This window comes from Sphaerodactylus townsendi, linkage group LG17 (genome assembly GCF_021028975.2).
Source record: "Sphaerodactylus townsendi isolate TG3544 linkage group LG17, MPM_Stown_v2.3, whole genome shotgun sequence".
NCBI lineage: Eukaryota > Metazoa > Chordata > Lepidosauria > Squamata > Sphaerodactylidae > Sphaerodactylus > Sphaerodactylus townsendi.
In genome coordinates, this window is record NC_059441.1 from 28,265,644 (window position 1) to 28,291,540 (window position 25,897).

Below are 25,897 nucleotides of genomic sequence, written 5' to 3' on the forward strand. Positions count from 1 at the left end.
CCCCTCGACTTATACGCGAGTGAACGGGTGGCGAGGGGGGGGGGCGGGCGGTGAGCCAAAAAAAGGCTGGGAGCTGAGGGTGTTTTCTCTGCACCTGCTCCCTGCTATGTGAACACAAAGGCAGCTCCTAGGTAAGCCGTGGGCTGTTGCTTCGTTGCACTACAGGTGGCCGGTAGCTTCATTCACAGTGAATATTCAGTGAACAGGTGTGAATATTAAATATTAAATTTATATGTTACAGAATTTTTGTTCAGGCCAGGAAGCTCCATGAATGCTAGGGAGCCATACTCATTGTCAGTCAGTCAGTCAAGTATTTATTGTTTGAGCCATTGGCTATAACAATACAGAGAAACATGCAGTTAAAACAGTAACTTAGTTAAAACAATAATTTAAATTAAAACAATAACTTAGTTTTACATTAAAGTATAAGTTATTTGTATTCGCGATCACTACATTAAAATGCCCCATCGAATACTTTCCACGTCAGATGTTTTTGCAGCTTCTTCAACTAGTCTAAGTTAATCTCCAGTACTTTGGAACATCAGTTCAAACAGTGCTTTAAATACTTTGCTCGTAATTTCCTAGCCGCCAGGGCAAAGAGAGCCATCTTGTAAGAAACATCGGAATCATACTCATTGGGAAATCCGCACCATTGGAGCCCATGGTGGCAGGAATCCCACCCCCCACCCCCCCACACACACAGGGTGTCCTGGGGTGCAGCCACTGCCAGCACCTTTCTCGGCCCCCACCCAGTGTTTTTGGAAAGCAGGTGGGACTTCTGTCCAGCTGGGCTTTTAGACCTGCAAAAAAGACTTGCTTTGGGGCAGCGGCTGCCATCACCATGCAAGCATCTTCACTGTGTAATGATAAGCTATCCGTGTTGAGGGAGAACCTGTAGGGCAGTGATGGCGAATCTTTTCGAGACCAGGTGCCCAAACTGCAACCCAAAACCCACTTATTTAGCGCAAAGTGCCAACACGGCAATTCAACCTGAATATTGAGGTTTCAATTTAGAAAAAACAGTTGGCTCTGAGGCGTGCGTTACACAGGAGTAAGCTTGATGGTAGTCGGTGGCTTTGCTTTGAAGCAACCGTGCAACTCTTCCAATGGGTGAGTCACGACCCTAGGAGGGTTTACTCAGAAGCGAGCTTGCTCCCAGGTAAAGGATTGCGTTTTAGCATGAAAATCATTGGGGTTTAACAGCACTTAACAGGGTTACCTACACTGCTTCCTCAAAACTCGGTCTTAGATTTAATGCTAATAATCAAGGCCAGCAGTCCAGGCCAGCCTAGATGGGGGGGGGGGGGCACTCTGCTTGCTTGTGCCCGCAGAGAGGGCTCTGAGTGCCACCTCTGGCACCCGTGCCACAGGTTCGCCACCACTGCTGCAGGGACTTTTTAAAGGGGGGATCTTGTTGAGCACCTTCCCTAAGAAACTCTGAAGAGATCCTGTCTGTGAGAGTTATATATTCCACTTCAGAACTTTTAAAGTGATTGTTGATACCAGACTGTTTTTCTTTGAAATAAATATTCAAAAACATTTTTATTGGTATCTATTTTTATTTTTGAAATTTACCAGTAGCTGCAGCATTTCCCACCCTAGACTTATACTCGAGTCAATAAGTTTTCCCAGTTTTTTTGTGGCAAAATTAGGTTCCTCAAATTATATGCGGGTCGACTTATACATGAGCATATACGGTAACTTATTTATCTATATCAGGGGTAGGGTTCCTCAAATTAGGTTCCTCAAATTATGCGGCTCTTCTGCCCTTGCACTGTGGCTCCACAAGCCGAGTCGCCAGCCCCATCCTTGCCCACCCTGCAGGTAGCAGGGCAGGCGCACCAACTGCCCACGGTCGGCTGGGCCGCGCCACGGGCTTCCCCTCTCGCCCACCCCATTGGAGCGGGGCGGGCGCTTTCCCGGCGGCCGGCAAGGCCAAGCCGCCAGCTTCATCCTTGCCCGCCCTGCAGGCAGCAGGGCGGGCGCATCCATGCACTTCTCGGAGTGAGCAGAGTAAAAGGTAAAAAAACCCCTATATATATAGTGTTATCTTTATTTTAAATGTCAAAAATTATTTGTGGCTCCAAGTGTTTTCTTTTTCCTTGGAAAACGGGTCCAAATGGCTCTTTGCGTGTTAAAGGTTCCCTACCCCTGATCTATATGCTTCTCAATGGGGACTCAAAATGGCTTGCAACATCCATCTTGTCCTTTATTTATCCTCACAACAACCTTGTGATGTGGGCTAGGTTGAGGGAGAGAGAGAGAAAGCAGCTGGCCCAAAGTCACCCAGCAAACTTCTCTGGCACACTGGGGATTTGAATCTGGATCTTCAAGATCCTAGTTTGGCAGTCTAACCACTATTACACTTTGACCCGTTCCGCACAGGCCAGATTGACTGATTTTGACCTGTTCCCAGTGGTGGGATCCAAAAATTTTAGTAACAGGTTCCCATAGTGGTGGGATTCAAACAGTGGCGTAGCGCCAATGGGGCTGGGCAGGGCACGATGGGGGCGTAGCCAGGCATTCCGGGGGCGGGGCATTAATAATTTCTCTGTTACTGTAAAAAACTCTTACTGTAAAAAAAAAGTTCCTAATTTCCAGCTGGTCTCTTTCTGTCCATAATTTAAACTCATTCTAGCAAGTCCTATCGTCTACTGCCAACAGAAACAACTACTTCTCCTCGAATTGACTGCCTGTCAAATCCTTCTTTCAAATACTACTTTACCATATTTCTAAAACATGTTTTAAAAACAGCCCAACAGGGAGAATTATCCCGTTTTCTACCTTCTCTAAGCAGCCACATAGGAAACAACAGGACTTTATTATTTTTGGACCTAATGGAATTTCTAACGGAAAAGCAGACCCAATTAGTAACCCCCTCTCGGCACACACAAATAATTAGTAACCCTCTCTCGGGAATTGGTGAGAACCTGCTGGATCCCACCTCTGTTCCGCCCCGATTACAAATGTTGCTTTCAATTCTAGAGGCAGCAAAGCCCTCTTCATATCGCTGCAGAGCACGGAAGACAAGATATTGCTGAGATGGTCCTTATTGCCGGGGTGAACTTGAAACGAACAGACAAGGTAAATTAATCCTTTTGCAGGAAATCCACATGACAAGAGGTCGCTGGGTCTGGGCGCAGGAATTACATCTGCTGTCTGTTATTAGAAGCTCTTGGAATATAATTTTTCCCCCTTCCACATGTTGAACGTAGAAGGAAAGCTGTTGTGTAGGAAATTGGCTATTTGATAACCCTTGGCACCCCATGGCCTCTGAAAATATAAACAGACTCCACTGAAAAGTATCTTGTTTGAGGCAATAACTCAGGGGTCTCCAGCCTTTTCGAGGCTGCATGCAGTTCTGGTATTCCAACACAACAACAAAATGGTTGCCGCAGGAGGTGGAGCCAAACTTGTTAGGTAGCAAGGTTAGGCTGACCAGACGTCCCGCTTTTGGCGGGACAGTCCCGCCTTCAAGCAATTTGTCCCGTGTCCCGTGGGTTATCTCAATGGTCCCGATTTTTGGGAGGCTGCCGCACTGCCTTCTGGGGCACAAGGCAGTGCGGCAGCCTCCCGTGCGCGTGGCCGCAGAAGCATGGCCTTCTGGGGCTTGCCTGTCACAGGGCGGGAAACGGCAAGCCCCAGAAGGCAGTGTGCTCCTGTGGCTGCGCGCGGCCGCCTACCCCCCGTCCCGGTTTACAAAGGTGACCATCTGGTCACCTTAAGCAAGGTCCATCTTTAAAGTTTGGGACTGTCATACCAATGCGACCACCTCTCATACCTATGGGGAGCAGCAGTGGCATAGTAGTTAAGAGCAGGTGCACTCTAATCTGGAGGAACCAGGTTTGATTCTCCGCTCTGCCGCTTGAGCTGTGGAGGTTTATGTGGGGAATTCAGATTAGCCTGTGCACCCCAGTACATGCCAGCTGGGTGACCTTGGGCTAGTCACAGTTCTTTGGAGCTCTCTCAGCCCCACCTACCTCACAGGGTGTTTGTTGTGAGTGGGGAAGGGAAAGGAGTTTGTAAGCCCCTTTGAGTCTCCTTACAGGATATAAATCCAACTCTTCTTCTTCTCCCCCCGATACAATTGCCCCCACTCCCTTGGGTCATCCTTTAGGGGTCTCTTGCTGGTGCCCTGTCCCAGGATAACTTGGTTAGCTGCACCAGGATAAGGGCCTTCTCAGTTGTGGTCCCTACACTGTGGAATGCAAGGCCTTGGAGTATCATCCACACATTTGGGGTGTTTTGTTTGTGGAATGGTTCTAGTTACATATTTTAATAGTTAAATATTTTAATATTAATATTTTATTGGTGTTATGGGTTTTGCGGTCTACGTACCGTGGCCTGGAAGCGTTTGCTCCTTACATGTTGCCCGCATCTGTGGCTGGAATCTTCAGAGGCACATCATGATATGATGTATTTCTATCTACAGCACAGTGCTGAGTGATTGTGTGGTGCGGTACATCTTTTGTTCACCTCACAGATGGGAGGGAAAGTGAGGTGCATTTGCATGGGTCTAGGTCAGGGGTCTGCAACCTGTGGCTCTCCAGATGTTCATGGACTACAATTCCCATCAGCCCCTGCCAGCTTGGCCTGATGGGAATTGTAGACCATGAACATCTGGAGAGCCACAGGTTGCAGACCTGGTCTAGGTGTTCATTTGAAGAAGAGTTTGGATGTACATCCCACTTTTCTCAGCCATAAGGAGTTTCAAAGGGGCTTACAAACTTCTTCCCTTCCTCTTCGTACAACAGACACGTGAGGTAGGTGGGGCTGAGAGAGTTCTGAGAGAACTGTGACTAGCTGAAGGTCACCCAGCAGCCTTCCTGTGTAGGAGCTGGGAAACAAATCCAGTTCACCAGACAAGTGAACTGTGTGGTGGAGGAGTGGGGGAAATCAAACCCAGTTTCCAGATTATAGTCCACCTGCTCCTAACCACTACACCATGTTGGCTCTCTTACAGTTGCATTTGTTTGTGAATCAGCTGCTGTTGCTCGTACCTATTTGCAGGAGCGGCCTTTAGAAGGCTCTGCTGAGAAGAGCAAAACTGTTAAGGCAGCATGTAGCAGAAGAGACAGTTTCGCAGAAACAGTGGATCAAATGCTGTGAAAGAACCTTGAATTGCATTTGGGAACTGATAAGTCAGCTAAGGAGAATCCAGAAGACAGTTGTGATGTTGTGTGTTCCATCTGACTCCCATAGAAGAAGAAGAAGAAGAAGAAGAAGAAGAAGAAGAAGAAGAAGAAGAAGAAGAAGAAGTAGTAGTAGTAGTAGTAGTAGTAGTAGTAGTAGTAGTAGTAGTAGTAGTAGTAGTAGTAGTAGTAGTGTTGGATTTATATCCCCCTTTCTCTCCTGCAAGGAGACGCAAAGGGGCTTACAATCTCCTTTCCCTTCCCCCCTCACAACAAACACCCTGTGAGGCAGGTGGGGCTGAGAGAGCTCCGAAGAACTGTGACTAGCCCAAGGTCACCCAGCTGGCGTGTGTTGGAGTGCACAGGCTGATCTGAATTCCCCAGATAAGCCTCCACAGCTCAAGCGGCAGAGCAGGGAATCAAGCCCGGTTCCTCCAGATTCGAGCGCGCCAGCTCTTAACCGCTATGCCACTGCTGCTCCCTAACGAACCAACTAGAATTCTTTATGGGTTTGTGGTCACGGCATTAATTTTCTTCTGCTTCTGCTTTCAGCAAGGGAAGACATCCCTGGATATCGCTGCTCGAGGCAACCACATCAACATGGCAGACATGATCATCAAAGCAGACAGGTTTTATAAATGGGAGAAGGCAAGTGATATTCCCACGCACGAAGACACGTTCAGGACGTGCCATAGGAAGCCGTATACAAAAGGCATAGAGGTGTCCAGGGAGCAGGGGCTGAAATGTCATAGCAAGGAGGGGAGAGCAAAAGTCCAGTGGCTCTTTGAAGTTTGGGTGGACCTCCTGCAGAGGCCAAGGATGCTGGAGTCTTTGACACACAGAGAATTTGGAGGTTGGGTAATTTTATGCCACCAGGAGGGGCCCATGGCTCAGCATATTATAAATAGAATTATTATCGAATTATTATTTAATTATTATTTAATTTCGTTAAATATCTTTAGCTGGCTGTTGGCCTTTCAAGCCCCACCCAGAGACCTAGGCCATTGTAATGGACATACCCGTGTTTCCCCGAAAATAAGACAGTGTCTTATATTAATTTTTGCTCCCAAAGATGCACTATGTCTTATTTTCAGGGGATGTCTTATATTTCTGTGTTCTGTTCGTCGGGCGCGCTTCCAAACAAAAACTTTGCTACGTCTTACTTTTGGGGGATGCCTTATATTTCGCACTTCAGCAAAACCTCTACTACGTTTTATTTTCCGGGGATGTCTTATATTCGGGGAAACAGGGTAGTATTCGTGCGGATCCCAGCAGGGCTACCTTCTGAATCCGACAGATGTTGATTTGGTCGATTTGAAGGTGTTTCAAGTGCTGCCCTCGTGTTTTTGGGATGGCGCCCAGCGTGCCGATTCCCACTGGGACGAACCTCAGTTGGTTTGTGCCAGAGTCACTGAATCTCAATTCTCAAATTGTGGTATTTAGCGCCCTTCTCGTGTTCTTTTTGATCGGCCCTGCTGTCACCGGGTGCTGCCACATTAATGATGGTCACTTTCTTGTCTCCAACCACTGTGATGTCTGGTGCATTATGTGCCGACACTTTGTTTCTTTGAATTCAAAAGTCCCACAAGATGTGGACTTTCACATTTTTCGTGACTTTCTCAGAACAATCTTCCCACCAGTTTTTAGCTGTCCTAATGTTGTAATTCTTGCATAAATTCCAGTGGATCACCTTGGTTCCACAACACCACAACACAAGCCTTTATTGGCATATAAAATAGGACAAAATTTTAAAACAAAGCAAGGTTAAGAAGTGCAGTTAAAACTACTAATTTCCAGTATAAAATTTGCAACAGTTTCACAAAAGAGCACATCAGAGCTGTTCGGGAGATTGGGTATCTTATAACACTCATGCCACTGAGAACATTGCAAGAAAATGGAATTCATGTATTTCATGCGTATCTTGTTGTATTTAGGGCCACATGAACAAACTCTTTTAGCACGTTCCATATTCTTACATCTTCCCTCCAGCAGCACATTACATCTTGCAGTAGCCAAGGCTCTCCTCTGGGTGGGATTAATCAGCAGACGAAGATATGCTGCCATAATTCCACGCTCGCATGGGATTAATAATGTAGTCGGAGAACAGGTTGTCTTGGAGGATCACCTTGGTTACTGTGTGATAATGATGTGGAAGACCAATGGGGTGATCAGTCATCCATAACCAGTTATCTATATTTATTTAGTTTTTATTTGCATACCCTGCTTTTCTCCCCATGTATCCTCACAACAACCACCCTGTGAGGTAGGTTAGGCTGAAAGAGAGTAACAGGCCCAAAGTTATCCAGCAGTCTTCCATGGCACAATGGGGGTTAGAACCTGGGTCTCCCAGATCCTAGACTAATACTCTAACCGCTACACAGTACTACCACATGACCTCCAAATTGGTTGTGTGGCAGCCTCCCCCCAAACGGAGAATCATAAGAGGAAGCCAAAAGCAAGTTTTTACTGGTCGCAGGAGAGCAATTTGCAAACCGTAAAGTCGACTTTGGGACGGGGAAGCAAAGGAGGAAACTTATTTTGAAATGTTTGCAGGATAACCTGAACAGCGACTCAGACTCCTGGGTAGCCAAGCACTTAACTTTCAAGCAAGACCACCGCTTGGAGACACAGCATATCCGCTCAGTCCTGTGGAGGCTGGCCACCAAATACCTCCGTCCCGGCGAGTGGAAAAAGTTGGCGCATTTCTGGAAGTTCACTGAGGCCCACATTCGAGCCATTGAACACCAGTGGGCAGGTAGATCGGCTTCCGCTGAGCACCTTTGCACTTGCCCTGAGAGAGTTCTCTGGGCCCGGTTGGCATCTAGGGCAGCGGGAGGAACATTTCTCAATCCTTAAACCTCTGAAGGGCTCAAAATTGGCCCGGGGGGGGCGGGCTGCTTGCTTGGAAATTATTGTATTGTTGATTCTGCTCTATTGTACAAAAATACACAACCTTTACAGCAGTAATTGTAAAGCATGTGTCAAAAAGAACTTCTCCTGAATGCATCTTCAAAGGAACTGGCCCATTATGTCTCTGCATGAGTCTCTGCTCTTGTCCCTTCCTGTCAGCCTCTGCTGAGGATGGGGAGACGCTGCTGTATCTTAGCATGTAACAGCCACCTTGCTTGGAAATTATTGTTTTGTTGATTCTGCTCTATTGTACAAAAATACACAACCTTTACAGTAGTAATTGTAAAGTATGTGTCAAAAAGAACTTCTCCTGAATGCATCTTCAAAGGAACTGGCCCATTATGTCCCTGCATGAGTCTCTGCTCTGGTCCCTTCCTGTCAGCCTCTGCTGAGGATGGGGAGACGCTGTTGTATCTTAGCATGTAACAGCCATCTTGCTTGGAAATTGTTGTTTTGTTGATTCTGCTCTATTGTATGAAAATACACAACCTTTACAGTAGTAATTGTAAAGCATGTGCCAAAAAGAACTTCTCCTGAATGCATCTTCAAAGGAACTGGCCAATTATGTCTCTGCATGAGTCTCTGCTCTGGTCCCTTCCTGTCAGCCTCTGCTGAGGATGGGGAGACGCTGCTGTATCTTAGCATGTAACAGCCATCACAAGATCGGAGATTCATCAGCTCCCTAAGGCATGCATCCCCAGCCTTTTTGAGTATGTGGGTACCTTTGTGATTCTGACGCCGGGTGTTGCTTGTAAATCACAAAATGGCCAACCACAGAGAGAGAGAGAGAGAGAGAGGGAGAGAGAGAGAGGGAGAGAGAGAGGTCATGCATAACCAGAGGTGGGATCCAGCAGGTTCTTACAGGTTCCCGAGAGTGGGTTACTAATTATTTGTGTGTGCCGAGAGGGGGTTACTAATGGGTGATTTTGCCATGTGATTTTTGCCTTAGTTACCCCCCTCCTCTCAGCAGTAGCGCGCAGAACTTGAAGCAATCTAGCAGGAGGTGCACCAGCATGCATGGCAGCCTGCGCCTGCGTGCATTCGTTTCCCGCTCAAGGACCGGCGCAGCGGTTGCGTCCTTGCCACAGCCCCACCCAGGAATGCCCCGCCCCCGGAATGCCCGGCCACGCCCCTGTCGTGCCCCCCCAGCCCCATTGGCGCTACGCCACAGTTTGAATCCCACCACCATGGGAATCTGTTACTAAAATTTTTGGATCCCACCACTGTGCATAACTATAACTCTTCAACATTTCAGAGCAAAGCTCTGCTTAACACAGTGCCTTTTAAATGAGCATATTGTTAAAAAATCATTTCTTCCATACACGTAGCTTACCTTCAAGTCATTCAGCAAAGATCCTTGTGCTGCAAATCCAACTGCTACCGAAGCAATTTTTGTAAAATCTACACAGTCATCATCTCCAGAGGCTGGTCAGGCTAGTCAGTAGCTGGCCCTGCCCACTTTCTGAAAACATTTAGTGAGTGGCAGTGGGATGAGCCAATGGTGGGATTCAAATAATTTAACAACTGGTTGGTTGTGGTGGGTTTTCCAGGCTGCGTGGCCGTGGTCTGGTGGATCTTGTTCCTAACGTTTCGTCGGCATCTGTGGCTGGCATCTTCAGAGGTGTATCACAGAGGGAAGTCTGAACAGACACAGCCCGGAAAACCCACCACAACCAGTTGAATCCGGCCGTGAAAGCCTTCGACAACACACTAACAACTGGTTGTTTACAAGCACCAGCTTGTTAATTATAAGTGCAGATGGGTCATGACAAGAGCAAGGTGCAACTCATTCCCCTCTGTCTATCTTCAAGGTCGTTTCCTTAACATCCCACAAAGTGAGCGTTGCTGTCGGTACTGTCCCAATGCTATAGACCAGTGGTGGCGAACCTTTGGCACTACAGATGTTACGGACTACAATTCCCATCAGCCCCTGCCAGCATGGCCAATTGGCCATGGGAATTGGGAATTGTAGTCCATAACATGATGGGAATTGTAGTCCGTAACATCTGGAGTGCCAAAGGTTCACCACCACTGGTCTATAGACTCAATCCCTCATATCCTGCTTTACTGTTCGAGGTATAATGATATTAGAACCGATCTGGGAGCTTTACTACCTCTAGAATTTATGTTTCTCTCAGACAAACAAAAAATGTCTAAGCTATTGAACAGCCCTAATGTAGACATTTCTGAAGCAGTTGCTACATTTTTAATCCATGTTCTACATGATATAAAACAATGATCCTGTTTTTGTATTTGGAATGTATGGTACTTCTGGTTTATGCCTAATAAAGGTTTTTGGATTGGATTGGATACAAGCACCACTTTAACAACCGGTTCTGCCAAAGTGGTGCAAACCGGCTGAATCCCACCACTGCCTTGAGCACCATTTTTGGGTCCCCGTTGTAAGGAGATTGCTTGCTGTCTCTCTGCATCTCTCTCTGGCAAGAGGGAAACTGAGAGCACCCAGGCCAGAAGGAAGAATCAAAACCAAACAAGATCCTACTTTCTGGTTCATGTAACCACAGGGCAGGTGTAACATTGGGTGATATTTTTTTTTGTTCATGTCCCCAGGAACCAAAAGCTACCGGGAACACGGCCACAGAATGCTGCTGATATGGCTTCATGGAGTGGTCATGGCTTGCGAAAACCCAACTAAAGGACTTTACGAAGGCTTAGTGGGAATTGGGAGGCAAGATTTGGCAGGTAAGAAGCTGACTTTCTTTGGTTAAGCCCCCTGGACCCACCCTGCCTCCATCCATTGGCGTCCAATTTCATTTGATTCTAGAAGCAAATAAAGTTATTCAAATATTTCCTGCTAAAATCAGTGAGAGAGCGGAAGATGAAACACAACTATGTGGCTCTATTGAGTTCACTGACAGTTGCCAACTCTGGGTTGGAAAATTTCTGGAGATTTAGCAATAGAGCTGGGGCAGGGCAGTGGCGTAGCGCCAACGGGATAAGGGATGCGACGCCCCGGTCAAAGCAGCGGCGGAGGCGCAGCCGGGCCGCGGAGGGGGCGTTCCGGGGCGGGCAGCGCTGTGGCAGGGGCGCAGGACACACACGAGCCCCGGGCATAGTTTCCCCTTGCTCCGTGCCTGGGGGAGGGTGAGTTTTGGGTTGTGGAGAGACCTTACCAAGGTATAATGCCATAGAGTTTGCTCAGGAAAGTTACCATTTCCTGCAGAACTGATTGTTGTAGTTATATTACAGTTGTTATCTGTAGACAGATAACAACTACTATACTATACTACAGATAACATCATCATTTAGCCTTTATTTGGCATAAACAGTATAAAATCACATCTAAATCGCATCAAAATACAAACTTGCAACATATAACAAATGAAGTTGATTCATGCATACTGTTGCTTATGGGATATTTCCAGCAGAAAGTTCGCAGCCATTTCACAGAATGAAGCATCAGAATTATTTAATAAGAACAATAGTCTGCTTAGTTCATCCAGCTCGCCAGGTATCATAGAAAGCAACCTAGAGTATTTGACTCTAATACTTGCCGATTTAGGACAACGGAATAATTGGTGAGTTAATGTTTCTAATTGATTTGCACCACATGAACACACCCTTTTGCACATTTGTAGATTGTTATATCTATCACGTAGTATGGCAGAAGGGAAAACATTGAAGCGAGCGAGTGAAAAAACTCTTCTCTGATCTGGATTGGTCAGATGATACAGATAGGAGGCCATTCTGTTATGTTGTAAGGGGATTGATAGATGTAAAGGTGAACAAGTTTTCCTCGCTGCCAGAGTTAAGTAGTTCCATTCTCTCACCAACAATTTTTGTTTTAATAATTTATACGATTCTGAACAAGTTAAAGGTAGAAGGGAGTCAAGGGGTATACCAATTGATTCGATCTCCCTCTCTATCAGTGAGAACCATGAATTACTCTGGGTATCTGAGAGTATTAGGTGAACCAGAGAGTGCTTATTATGTGTATAATGCAAGTGCAGCCAAAATTTAAAGGCCCTCGACTAAGCCCTGTAGACCAATGAATTTTGGCCCAGTTCTAAGCAGAGAGCCGCATAACATACGCAATTGGGAAGGCCCATGATTTTACGGAAAAAAAATGATTGAACCATATTCAATGAGTCATCCACTGCGTTCAGCCAAATGGGAACACCATATAGTAACTGAGCTTCTATTTTTGAATTAAAAACTTTGACTGCTGCTGGAACAAGGGCATGGCCCTTTCCATAATAGAAGCGCACAATGGCATGAAAGCTGTTAGTAGTCGCTGCCACTACAGATAACAAAGTAGTTATACTTCTGGGAGAGCTCCAGGCCCCACCTGGAAGGCGGCAACCCTAATTTCACCTGGATTTCCAGCAGGCCAAACTTTCTGTAGCTTGGGGTCAGGGCGTTGGCTGCAAAAGTGGTGGAACATGAATCTTGTTGAGGATTAAATGTCCCCTAACAGAGGGAGCTTAGCATCGTAAAGTGAAGTAGGGGTGGTGATTTGGTAAAAATTGGTTAAGAAAGGAATCAACCCCCCCCCCCCCCCAAATCCCCTTATTGGGTTTTTCTGCGAGAGGAGGGGGTTGCAAAAAAAAAATCCCAGGCTAAGAGCCAATAAAAACTAACTATGATTTGGCTTTATTGGCAGAGAGAACTTTAATTAAATACTGGACTTCAGCATTCAGTTGAGGCTCTTCCCCACCCTTGGGATACAGCGGGTGGGGGAGGAGAAGGTCTCCCCAGTGGTGGGATCCAAAAATTTTAGCAACAGGTTCCCATGGTGGTGGGATTCAAACTGTGGCGTAGCGCCAGTGGGGCGTGGTGGGGCACGATGGGGGTGTGGCTGGGCATTCCGGGGTGGAGCATTCCTGGGCGGGGCTGTGGCAAGGACGCAGCTGCTGTGCCGGTCCTTGGACGGGAAACGAATGCACGCAGGCGCAGGCTGCCACGCACGCCGGTGCACCTCCTGCTAGACTGCTTCAAGTTCTGTGTGCTACTGCTGAGAGGAGGGGCGTCACTAAGGCAAAAATCACGTGGCAAAACCACCCATTAGTAACCCCCTCTCGGCACACACAAATAATTAGTAGCCTACTCTCGGGAACCTGTGAGAACCTGCTGGATCCCACCTCTGGGTCTCCCCACTCCTGGGTCTCCCCACTCCTGCTTCTCGAGTCCACGTGGACCTTCAGAAGCAGTGGTGAGAAAAACTGGAATTTTCCGGGTTCAGATTTTAAAAACCCCCAAGTAAAAAGCTGAATAAAGCTGAACGTTTCCGGGTTCTTAAACCTGAAACGAAATTTACTGCCCACAATTTCCTTTGTGCTCAGCCCTACGCAAACACAAGACCTGAGGCTGTATCCACATAGAGGTTTTACTCTACCTTGACTCCAAACTGTAGCAGATTTATCTTCTTTTCTGACAAATCCACACAATGTCATCCTCAAATCGTCCGCTTTCTAGGCGTTCCCCATTCTTCATATGCTTCCTCAGACCTGGTTTGGTACTTTCTTACAGGAAAGAACTTGGTCCAATTGCATTTGCAAGCCAAATGGCCAGAAAGTAGGCTCTTTTTAAAGATCCTGCACATATAAGCGCCATTTTCCCTGTTGTGCCACAAGAGGGCTTTTTAAAAAGTTGTTAAGGTTTGGGTCCAGTAGCTCTTATAGACCTTCCAGAGTGTAAACTTACAACAATAACAACCTTTATTAAGCCTATAAGATAGGCTCTAGTACGTTACCAGACTTTTGTAATGTACGAATCAAGATTAAGATCAAAACACAAAGGAACTGTGTCTAGCATTAGATGTTGCTTACAGAGTTCCATTTGTAAGAGAAATTTTGCTACTTTTTCCAAGAGCATGATATTTAACAGAAACCCCACAACAAGATTGTCAGAAACTCTTACAGTTTTGTCTAGGGCCAGCCAAGGAGAGAAATTCTTGATACCCACATATCTCGGACAGTCGAGTATAACGTGGGGAAGAGTCTCCACTTGTCTTGTCGAAGGCTTTCACGGCTGGATTCAACTGGTTCTGGTGGGTTTTCCGGGCTGTGTGGCCGTGGTCTGGTGGATCTTGTTTCTAACGTTTCGCCTGCATCTGTGGCTGGGATCTTCAGAGGTGTATCACAGAGGGAAGTCTGTTACTTCTTAGGGACACGGTGTGTAACAGACTTCCCTCTGTGATACACCTCTGAAGATGACAGCCACAGATGCAGGCGAAACGTTAGGAACAAGATCCACCAGATCACAGCCACATAGCCCGGAAAACCCACCCCCTCAGATGTCTCCTCTCTAAACTAAAGAGTCCCAAACGTTGCAGCCTCTCCTCATAAGGAAGGTGCTCCAGTCCCTCAATCATCCTCGTTGCCCTTCTCTGCACTTTTTCTATCTCTTCTATATCCTTTTTAGATGTGGAGGAAACCTTCGTAATGGCAGATGGGAAAGTATTGCATCTGACCCTTGTAATAATCCATCTCTGTTGGGGTTCAGTTAATAGTTCGAGATATTTGGCTATGTGCCCCTGTTCAGGGACTATTCCTAGAGAAAGGGGAGAGCATGATTTATTTCCTTGCCCCAATAAGAGATGGTATTCCTGCTCTAAAAGTCTGCTTTTTAAGGTTCGGAATATCTCGCTGGGTGACAACATACAGAGGTCTTCAAATAATAAACCTAGAGAGCAAATTTTTTATTTGAGCAGTTGATACCATTCAGATGCAAACAGGTCTGGGAGCGCAGTGTGTATGAAGCTAGACTTCTTGGAGTTGAACTCATCACAGTGTAAACTTGGAAGTCAAAGCTCTCCAAAGCCTGCGTATTACACAGGGAGATTTGACTCTTGAAACGATACACTCTAAAACTCTTTGTTGGACTCTAAGGTACGTCTGGAGTCAGATCTAACTGTTCCAACTGCAGACCGACATGGCTGCCCTTGGAAACTTAAAAAAAAAAGGTAATTGCCGAATTAAGTAATAGTGATCTATCACTGTGATTCAGGGGCGGAGTGAAGAAGAAGAAGAAGAAGAGTTTGGATTTATATCCCCCCTTTCTCTCCTGCAGGAGACTCAAAGGGGCTTATAATCTCCTTGCCCTTCCCCCTCACAACAAACACCCTGTGAGGTGGGTGGGGCTGAGAGAGCTCAGAAGAGCTGTGACTAGCCCAAGGTCACCCAGCTGGCGTGTATGGAAGTGTGCAGGCTAACCTGAATTCCCCAGATAAGCCTCCACCACTCAGGCGGCAGAGCTGGGAATCAAACCCAGTTCCTCCAGATTAGATACACGAGCTCTTAACCTCCTACGCCACTGCTGCTCCTGGGGCGCACACCCCCTACCCCCCACCCCGTAATGCCCTGGCCACGCCTCCGCATCAGGGCGTGCCCAGTGCATTGCAGCCCCCCCTGTCCCATGGGCGCTACACCACTGCTGTGATTTCATGTTCTGAATTTACATCTTTCATTAAAAAAAAACTTCTAGCCCTTTTGGGGCTGCAGATATATCTGCAGCTAAAAGAGTTACCCAGCTTGCTGGGGGTAAAGTCTAAACGACTCAGGAAGGCAACAGCAAACCACCTGATTAACAAGACTGCCTAGTAAATGTCGTGATGTGATATCGCTGCATGGGTCAATCGTGACCTGGTGCTTGCATAGGGATACTACCTTTACCTTATCCAGTTCTGGTCGCCCATCTCAAAAAGGATATTGAAGAGATAGAAAAAGTGCAGAGAAGGGCAACGAGGATGATTGAGGGACTGGAGCACCTTCCTTATGAGGAGAGGCTGCAGCATTTGGGACTCTTTAGTTTGGAGAGGAGATGTCTGAGGGGGGGATAGGATTGAAGTCTGTAAAATTATGCATGGGGTAGAAAATGTTGACAGAGAAATTTTTCTCTCTTTCTCACAATACTAGAACCAGGGGGCATTCATTGAAAATGCTGGGGGGAAGAATTAGGACTAATAAAAGGAAACACTTCATCACGCAACGTGTGATTGGTGTTTGGCATATGCTGCCACAGGAGGTGGTGATGGCCACTAACCTGGATAGCTTTCAAAGGGGCTTGGACAGATTTATGGAGGAGAAGTCGATTTATGGCTACCAATCTTGATCCTCTTTGATCTGAGATTGCAAATGCCTTAACAGTCCAGGTGCTCGGGAGCAACAGCCGCAGAAGGCCATTGCTTTCACATCCTGCATGTGAGCTCCCAAAGGCACCTGGTGGGCCACTGCAAGTAGCAGAGAGCTGGACTAGATGGACTCTGGTCTGATCCAGCTGGCTTGTTCTTATGTTCTTATAAAGGAGCTGTAGAGTTACAGCAGCGTGCTCTTATCTGGTGAACTGGATTTGTTTCCCCGCTCCTGAAGGCTTCTGGGTGACCCTGAGCTAGTTTGACATACAAAAAATCCTGTGTTAAGCTGAACCATTTACTAAGTGGAGGAAAAAATAGTAATAAAAGCGCCCAGTTATCTGAGACATTGTGAACATACAACACATTACACCATACAAATGTTTACAAAACATATAAGAATCAAACAATTCCCTTAATGACAGTCCTTTGCTGCACTATTAGGGACTTGAGTAATGCTGTACTCCTTCTCTGGAATACGAAGTATTCAGAGGAAAAGCATCCTATTCCCTTAATGACAGTCCTTTGCTGCCCTATTAAGGATTTGAGTAATGCTGTACTCCTTCTCTGGAACACGAAGTATTCAGAGGAAAGGCATTCTATTCCCTTAATTACAGTCTTTGCTGTCCTATTAAGGACTTGAGTAGTGCGTACTCCTTCTCTGGAACACGAAGTATTCAGAGGAAAGGCATTTGTGATAACGTCGTGTTTTCGCAAATACTCTTCAATGGAATGTTGCGGAATGCTCAGTGCTGTAAATAATCTCTGCAAATGGATAATGCTTAACCATTTTCAAGGCACAGAATTCAGAACACGATCAGGTGCTGCACCTGGTCGTGTTCTGAACTCTGTGCCTTGAACATTTTTCTTCCTTTTAAATAGGAACAAACAAATGCTAGCGAACGTTTTGTATTAGTGACAGGGAAATAGAATCTTCACCAAATCATTATACTCAACAAATCACGGAAGTCATCAACACTAGTTTCATACAGGAAGGTTTGAACCTGATTGCCTTGAAAAATAGACTCTGGGCTTATGAGTAGATCAGGAAGTTTGACATTATACCTATGGTTTTGGGCGTCTTAGTTGATAGTTCCATGGGAATGTCAACTCAATGCATGGCAGCTGTGAAAAAGGCAAACTCTATGCTGGGGACAATTAGGAAAGGAATTGATAATAAAACTGCAAGGATTGTCATGCCCTTATATAAAGCAGTGGTGCGACCGCACTTGGAGTACTGTGTCCAGTTCTGGTTGCCACATTTCAAAAAGGATATTGAAGAGATAGAAAAAGTGCAGAGAAGGGCAACGAGGATGATTGAGGGACTGGAGCACCTTCCTTATGAGGAGAGGCTGCAGCATTTGGGACTCTTTAGTTTGGAGAGGAGACGTCTGAGAGGGGATAGGATTGAAGTCTATAAAATTATGCATGGGGTAGAAAATGTGGACAGAGAGAAATTTTTCTCTCTTTCTCACAATACTAGAACCAGGGGGCATCCATTGAAAATGCTGGGGGGAAGAATTAGGACTAATAAAAGGAAACACTTCTTCACGCAACGTGTGATCGGTGTTTGGCATATGCTGCCACAGGAGGTGGTGATGGCCACTAACCTGGATAGCTTTAAAAGGGGTTTGGACAGATTGATGGAGGAGAAGTCGATCTATGGCTACCAATCTTGATCCTCTTTGATCTGAGATTGCAAATGCCTTAACAGACCAGGTGATTGGGAGCAACAGCCGCAGAAGGCCATTGCTTTCACATCCTGCATGTGAGCTCCCAAAGGCACCTGGTGGGCCACTGCGAGTAATAGAGAGCTGGACTAGATGGACTCTGGTCTGATCCAGCTGGCTTGTTCTCATGTTCTTCTTATGTTCTTTTGTTTGGAAAACAGAAAGTGTATCAGGGCTCTGTAAAACAAGACTAGAAGGAAAAAAAAGGCCTTGTGTATGTAGCCTTGTATGTATGTATGTGTAGATGCCGTGACGTGTCACAAGCTGCCTCTCCCAAAGTTGGAGTAATATGTAATAGGCAATACTTGGACCTGCACATACTGTGCATACAGAGTTTTCAGAAGCCTCATTTCCACAAACTGCATCAAGGAAACACCACCATTTGCGTACCAGCCAAAAAGATCTCTCTTATAACTTCTCTAAGGGCTCCACACCATATCAAATGGCAACGTTTTGCATTCTAGATCAGGTATCTGTATGGTCTACATCAGCAGAATCTAGTCTCAGAAACATCTCCTTACCAAGAAGGGGGCGTTCCCTGTAAAGGGAAATAACCTCAGAATAGCAAAATCGTGGGAAAGGTCGCATAAGCTTATTTACAATCAAATTCCACTGACATTTGTGAAATTTATGTCTGGAAAAATGTCGTCGCGGATACATCGGAAGAGTATGCTTACAACGCCTGTTAAAATCAGGAAACAGGAGTAGAATAGATACAGCCCGATTAATTTTTACTAAAAGTAATTCTATGGTTGCATTTCATGGCTCAGAAAGTTAAAACAGCATTCGATTTAATGGACTATCACGTTCCACTCGGATCCCAGCGATCCGTATTTATTTTCAGTATAACTTAAGATCACGTTTCTGCAGCTGTTCTTTTTTGGGTACCTTTTTAATAACTGAAAACAACGGGTGGGTGTTCAATAAACCTGAGCCACCCCCACCCCCAAATACTTCAGCATTTGGGGGGGGGGGGTTCTCCTCACACTCTCAAAAAAGGATACAAGTGAGCCAAAAAACCCAGATCTTGGTAAATGCTGGATTTTTCCACCATTTTTCACGCTGCTTGGCCTGCCGCCTTTCTTTTTTTAACCCTTCTAGCCTTTCCCTTTTTTCCCTGCAGCCAGGCTGAGGCTAGGGTGCAATTGCAGGTGCATCCGAAGACAACATGGACTTTGGAGACAGTGCGAACAGTTCGATGCTGGGCACAGCCTAGCTGAGCCCGCAATTCAGAACTAAGCTTGGCCTGCCCAGCTTTAACCTGCAGGCTTTGGAGGCAGGGCCCCCTTTATTTATTTATTTATGGAATTTATACCCCGCCCGATACAGCAGTGGTGTAGTGGTAAAGAGAGAATGCTGCTAGAACACGGCCACACAGCCCGGAAACTACACAACACCCAAATTTCCCTTTGGCTAGATTTTTGGCAAGGGTGCCTTGTGTCCGTAGTGATGCAGTAATTGCTGCAAATAGGCAGAGGCAAACGCCCTTCTAAAGCGGCAGGAGGGCACACGTTCCCACTTTTCTCGTTCTCTTTTTGAAACATGCAAAATTGACTTGGTTTAAGAATACAGACGGCTGAGCCACCAGGCAGCTATTTGGGACTTGGTTTACCATGTTTCCCGAGGGGGTACCTCTACCTCAACCCATAAGAAGATTAAGAACAGCAATCCAAGTTGGGGGGGGGGGGGGACCAAATGGTGTTACCACCTACTACAGCCAATACTTTTGTAATTCATGTTAACTCATGCACCTTAGCTATGCACACGGAGATTTCTCCTCCTTAGCACATGAACTGTGACAGGTTCACTAACGCGGAAATATGTCAACTAGAGAAGTTTTTAAAAGGATGTTATACAGCCAGAACGGTCTTGACTTACAGGTCAAAGGGTACATTTCCGTCTCAATAACAGAGAAGAGAGACACCAGTTTGTTTAATACAAAGTACTGTTTTCTTAAATTTGTCATGAAGTTTTGTATTTTTAAGAGAACCTGTTTTCAAATAAACCAGTTTCCCCCTCAAACAAATCTTTTTATGTAAAAAAAAATCAGCCTTTTGTTTCTGATTCTTGGTGCTGAAGTAAATAGCTTTGCCTTAAGACACAAAGGCAAAGCTACCAGGGAGCGGTGGGGCATGATTGCACCAAGCGTGTGCCTGGGGGGGGGGGGGGATCGCCCCTGCGGCGGCCCCCCGCAGTGCCCCCCCCCACTTACCTTAGTGAAAAAATGCAGGCTGGATAAGCGGCCTGTTCCCTTCAGGCTGAAAAAAGTGGGAACTACACTTCTCAGGTGACCTTGTGAGCCCCAGGGTCTCATGGGAAGTGAGTTCCCACCAGGCCATTTTCAGCCTGAAGGGAATAGGCCGCTTTTCCAGGCTGAACTAAGGTGGGGGAGGGGGCAGAAAACACAGAGTTCGTACCGGGCACACTCTGGCCCAGCTACATCTCTGACAGGGCATATGTGTTTCCATGCTAATTCTTTTAAAAGAAAATCCTTTTTCTTAACTGAAATTTTATTCAAACATTTTATTCTGATAGCAAGGCAGTTTTACAAAAATGAATATTTCAGTCACAAACAAAGTCACCAGTGGGCAAAAGGTTATAAAAGAAAGAAAAGGCAACCTTGGCACGTCAACGAAGGTGTTTCTGAAAGTAAACATCCCATCAAATGATAACTGGACCTCCAGAGAATTTTGCTGATGATATATACAGACACACACATATACAGAGGGACACACAAAGAATATGCATATTCAAAAAAATAGTCTCTTCCAAGAACACAGTTGTGAAGGCTTTGGTAGCAAAAATTTTGTCTTCGATATTTTGTTTTCTAAAAACAAGTCTTCCGAAGTTACATCCTTAACCACCTGAACTGAAACGAGGATAGCTCGTTGCGGCGATGTAAGCAAGCGTCGGTACCTTTATTTCATGTAATAAGAGTGGTTCAGAGATAACAGGTCTAATCCTCCGGTTAAGTAGTAAGGAAAAGGCAGACTGGAAAGATGCTGCTGCAGAGAAGACCGAAAAAGAAAAAAAAACCCTCTCCAGGTGAAGCAAGGCCACGCAGGTGAGAGCTACGGCACCTGCTCCAGATCACTGCTGGCTTGGAGGTTTGCTTTCTGGACCTCGAGTTCTTCAGCGCTGACCATGGAAGGATCGATGGCAGCGTATCTGGTTCCATGGAACTGAAGTAAGTGTATCTAGGAGACAGCAGAACAGGTAAATGGGATCTCATCCCCTTCCTTCCCACAAGACACGGTGTTCTACCAACGCATTCACCCTGGGTTTGCCAGCTGTGGCTCTCAGCCCCAAAGTAACCTCTTGAGGCCAAGGGCAGCTTCTGCATTTCTAATCCAGGACTGCAGTGGTGCAGCATGAAGCATATGTCATATCCGAGGAACATAGGAACACAAGGAAGAGCCTGCTGGATCAGACCAGAGTCCATCTAGTCCAGCAGTCTGCTACTCGCAGTGGCCCACCAGATGCCTTTGGGAGCTCACCTGCAGGATGTGAAAGCAATGGCCTTCTGCTGCTGCTGCTGCTGCTGCTGCTGCTCCTGAGCACCTGGTCTGCTGAGGCATTTGCAATCTCAGATCAAGGAGGATCAAGATTGGTAGTAGATCATCAGGATACTTACTAGCAGTTTCGCCAGCATGGCCAATTGGCCATGCTGACAGAGGCTGATGGGAATTGTAGTTCCTGAACATCTGGAGAGCCGCAGGTTCCCTACCCCTGCCATAGATTGACTTCTCCTCCATAAATCTGTCCAAGCCCCTTTTAAAGCTATCCAGGTTAGTGGCCATCACCCCCTCCTGTGGCAGCATATTCCAAACACAATTTCACAGCTGCCATGCATTGAGTTGACATTCCTTTTATTAGTCCTAATTCTTCCCCCCAGTATTTTCAATGTATGCCCCCTGGTTCTAGTATTATGAGGAAGAGAGAAAAATTTCTCTCTGTCAACATTTTCTACCCCATGCATAATTTTATAGACTTCAATCATATCCCCCCCTCAGACGTCTCCTCTCCAAACTAAAGAGTCCCAAACGCTGCAGCCTCTCCTCATAAGGAAGGTGCTCCAATCCTTCAATCATCCTTGTTGTCCTTCTCTGCACTTTTTCTATCTCTTCGATATCCTTTTTGAGATGCGGCGACCAGAACTGGACACAGGACTCCAAGTGCGGTCGCACCACGGCTTTATATAAGGGCATGACAATCTTTGCAGTTTTATTCTCAATTCCTTTCCTAATCATCCCCAGCATGGAGTTTGCCTTTTTCACAGCTGCCATGCATTGAGTTGACATCCCCATGGAACTGATAATGCAATGCCAGTCTTTGGATAGCACCCCCATTCCCTGAAAACTCAGAAGCAAAGCATTGGGTTTCCCCGAAGCCAGACAGACTTACTTGGACATACAGATTGACTTCGGCACTTCTGCAAAGATAGGGAAAGTTCCCTCCTGTCTTCAGGTGGGCTCTTCTGGCATTAGGGTACAGCTTATACATTTCTTCCTTGGCTTCAGTTGAAAGAGCACTCTGGTCAAAGACCTAGGAGACAAAATAGCTGCTCAGGCCTTCATGATCTTCCGCACAGATCTCAATTCTGGGCATGTTCTAGGCCAGGGGTGGGCAATTATTTTTTCCATGGGGCCGCATGAGAAACAGAAAATATTGTGGAGGGCCGGGCCAAAAGGCTGAACTCAATTCTGCATAATTGGGGTCTGATAAGTGACAGACAGGTGCACAGATCAACTTGGAATCAGTGGCAACAGTTCTGCATACAACACTATTTGGCACAAAGAATCACAGGCTTAACCTACCTGCATAGTTGTCCACTGTGACAATCAAGCAAGTGGGGAGACTTAAGTCCCTTGACCTACTTTTTTTTCATCGACTGGATTGCTTTTGAAAGTTTTTCCCGCGAGGAAGCCGGATGCCTGGTTGCCGGCTTCTGCGGCGCTTTTAAAGGTGCCTCGCCTCCCGCCAGCAAGGCAGGGTGAGGCGCTTTTGAGAGGCGAAAGCCCCGGCGAGAAAAGCCAGCAAACCAAGGCATCCGGCTTCTCAAGGGCGGGGTTTAAGTCAAAGTGCGCCTTGCTCCCCAGCAAGGCAGGGGGACGAGGCGCTTTTGAAAGCCTTGCAGAAGACAGCGTTGCCAAGCGCAACCGGCTTCAAGCGGGCTTTTAAAGCGAGTGGAATCCACCAGAAGCCACTGGGCGAGGGGAGTGGCCTTTCTCAGAGGCCCTTTCCGGCGCAGTGGCAAGGTGAGGGGGGAAGGGGGAGGGTTAGCAGAAGAATGAGCAGCGCGGTTCTAAATAGGTCCTCTTAGGCCAGGGCCAGGTCTGTCATACGGGCCAGTCAGGGTTATCCGGCGGGCCGAATATGGGCCCCGGGCCATATAATGCCCAGGTCTGTTCTAGGCAGTGGAACAAGATTGGAGACATCCCGGAGGACCTGGACAAGGACACGCCTCTTGCAAAAACAGACTGGCACTCTGCGGTGGCAGTAAGTGGAGTCAGAAGGGTGAGAGCCCCCCCCCCCCCTCCAGGCCTAGGAGAGTGAACCTGTTCTCAAGGTTTATCTGCTAGAGCAGGGGTCTGCAACCTGTGGCTCTCCAGATGTTCATGGACTACAATTCCCATCAGCCCCCGCCAGCCTGGCCAATTGTTCATGGACTACAATTCCCACCAGCCCCTGCCAGCATGGCTCTCCAGATGTTCATGGATGACAATTCCCATCATCTGGAGAGTCACCAGTTGCAGACCCCTGTGCTACAGAATCATCCATGAGCTAATACCTATGGGACCGCATCACCCCTTATGTCCCACATAGGCCACTGCAGTCGGCAGCGGCAGAACTGCTGGTGATCCCTGGCTCCCTCTGCGACGCTAAGCGTGCTGGAGCTCTTCCTGACCCGGGCCAGGGCCTTTACGGCTCTGGCCCCTGCCTGGTGAAATGCTCTACCTCCAGCTGTCCGGGCCCTGCGGGACCTTGGTGAGTTCCGCAGGGCCTGTAAGACGGAGATATTCCACCGGGCTTTTGGAGGGGTTCCACCGCCCCCCACTGAAATCAAAGCTGCTTGTCTGGACCACCTTGGTTGGGCCCTAATTCCATCCTGGGCCCTGCCTACCTCCTCCCCTTCTTTCTTCTTTTTTGGCCTTTTAGATCGGGCGCCTGTGTGTGTATGTTTTACACAATTTTGTTGTTTTAATCTATTTATTGTTATCAACTGCTGTTGTGTTTTAATGGGTTCAGTTTTTATGCTGTATTAAATTGCTGTTGGAAACAGGCATGGTGTGAGCCACCTTGAGCCCTTCGGGGATGAGGCGGCCTATACATTTAATTAATTAATTGATTGATTGATTGATTAATTAATAATGTTGGCCAAACCTGATCTCAGCCTTTCTCTCCACCAGCTTGAGGCGTTTTACAACATACCCCAGCCTGAATCTTTCTCTCTGGTTGGAGGCCTGCCCTCTCCTTGGACACTGATGCAGCTAAGGTCAGCAAGTTGCAATCATATAAAAATCAGCCTGTCTGTTCTTACATAGCTGGCAGAAATGAATTCCCCCTGACCAGCTTTTCACATTGCTGAGTCACTCAGTGTCTTATAACTGAAGGAAATGAAGCCACGCGTTGGTACTGAATAGACAGGCAAAATCTTTCCAAGCTTTGCGGACATTTCTAAGAAGGCCTCAAGCCTGCCTTGTTATCTTAAGCTCAATAGATCCTCCTCCCTGACCCCGCCAAAGAACTGAAGGAGGGATTACGCACGTCCATAATAGTCACGGGAATGTCTCTGATTTTATGAGGTTCCACATACGAATTCTGGCAATTGAGGGTAAGTCTTGAAGCGAGCTCGCTTTGACCCAGACTTTCCAACTGTTGGAAAAAGTGGAAGGGAAAAAGGCATTAATTCAGTTTAAGAGAAGGGAATTATCCGAATGGGAATTACTCGTGCAATCAAACTTGTTTATCCAATACATTAAACGCCTTTTAGAACCAATCACGATGCACATGAACAGCAATAACAAAAAATTAGTCATTCATTTTACGTCCAGGAGTCTTTACCCTATCAACCATGAAATCGATTCCGTCGGCCATTTCTGGATCCACAGGGCCAGAAGCGAAGTTCCCGAGTACAATTTTCTTCAGCATAAAGGCCGGCAGTAACCAAAAGCTAAAAAGAGAAGAGAAATGTAAGATACTTGGGGGGAAGGATACAGTTCTAGCTCCTTCACAACGCGCGCTGGCTTCGGACACATAAAACATGATGCGCAAACACACCAAAGCATGAGTTAGCAAAGGCCATTCCAGCCACATTAAGACAGAGTCATGGTTCCGGTTCCGTGCGGTCGCTCCCTGATGAGCTCCTCTGCATTTTTAAGATAAGTTTTAAAAAGTTCTTTTACCTCACTCACTTTTTATCTACTAGCACTCCCTTTTAATCTAAAATTGTTTTATCATTCACGCTTAATGCTGGCGACATGCCAGCTGCACTCATCTGACTGGGCTCCGTGTTCCTTGAGTTTCTTTTAAAACTTTTAAACCTACTATCTTCCAGCTAATGTTGGCTTTTAATTTAGTTTAGCTTTAGTATATTTTAACTTTTAACAATTTTATTGCTGGGCTTGATACCAGTGTCCTTTTATTAGGGTAATTAGAGACTGTTTAACTTTTTTTAAAAAAAAGGTTTTTAAAAGTTTTTAGCAACTGCTAGCTCCTAGCTAATTGTTTTACTGTTTTATTGTTTTATTGGGTTTCGTTGTAGTTTTGGTTTTAGAATCCTCAAGCCCTAAGGTTTTAGAATCCCCAAAGCTTAAGGGGAAGTTTTAACTAATCAATTAGCTTAAGGTGCCCACCCCAACTAACAACAGTTTGTATTAATCTATTTTAACTCATTGATAGAATATGAGTGCCAGAAAGCGTCAGCGTGATATGGAGGATTCGAGCACTTGGCCAGCTCAGAAACAATTAAAAATAAACACATATTTTGCCACGAGAGACTCTACTGAGGATTGCATCCATCATAAGAACAT

The 25,897-nt window shown here is 46.4% G+C and overlaps 2 protein-coding genes across 2 annotated transcripts in view; one reads left to right on the top strand and one right to left on the bottom strand.

The window, feature by feature from the left end:
- The window catches only part of ANKDD1A (ankyrin repeat and death domain containing 1A), a 42,239-nt gene extending 31,468 nt beyond the window's left edge, over positions 1 to 10,771 (top strand). Inside the window, exons 11-14 of the mRNA XM_048481654.1 lie at positions 2,986 to 3,084; positions 5,685 to 5,780; positions 7,686 to 7,887; positions 10,614 to 10,771. Of these exons, the coding sequence (XP_048337611.1) occupies positions 2,986 to 3,084; positions 5,685 to 5,780; positions 7,686 to 7,887; positions 10,614 to 10,771 (555 nt within the window). The remainder of the gene's footprint in view (positions 1 to 2,985; positions 3,085 to 5,684; positions 5,781 to 7,685; positions 7,888 to 10,613) is intronic.
- Positions 10,772 to 20,367: 9,596 nt separating this feature from the next.
- The window catches only part of SPG21 (SPG21 abhydrolase domain containing, maspardin), a 32,850-nt gene continuing 27,320 nt past the window's right edge, over positions 20,368 to 25,897 (bottom strand). The window contains exons 6-9 of the mRNA XM_048481812.1: positions 24,930 to 25,038; positions 24,633 to 24,740; positions 22,269 to 22,409; positions 20,368 to 21,061 (exon numbers count right to left, since the gene is read on the bottom strand). Of these exons, the coding sequence (XP_048337769.1) occupies positions 20,936 to 21,061; positions 22,269 to 22,409; positions 24,633 to 24,740; positions 24,930 to 25,038 (484 nt within the window). The 3' untranslated portion in view covers positions 20,368 to 20,935. The remainder of the gene's footprint in view (positions 21,062 to 22,268; positions 22,410 to 24,632; positions 24,741 to 24,929; positions 25,039 to 25,897) is intronic.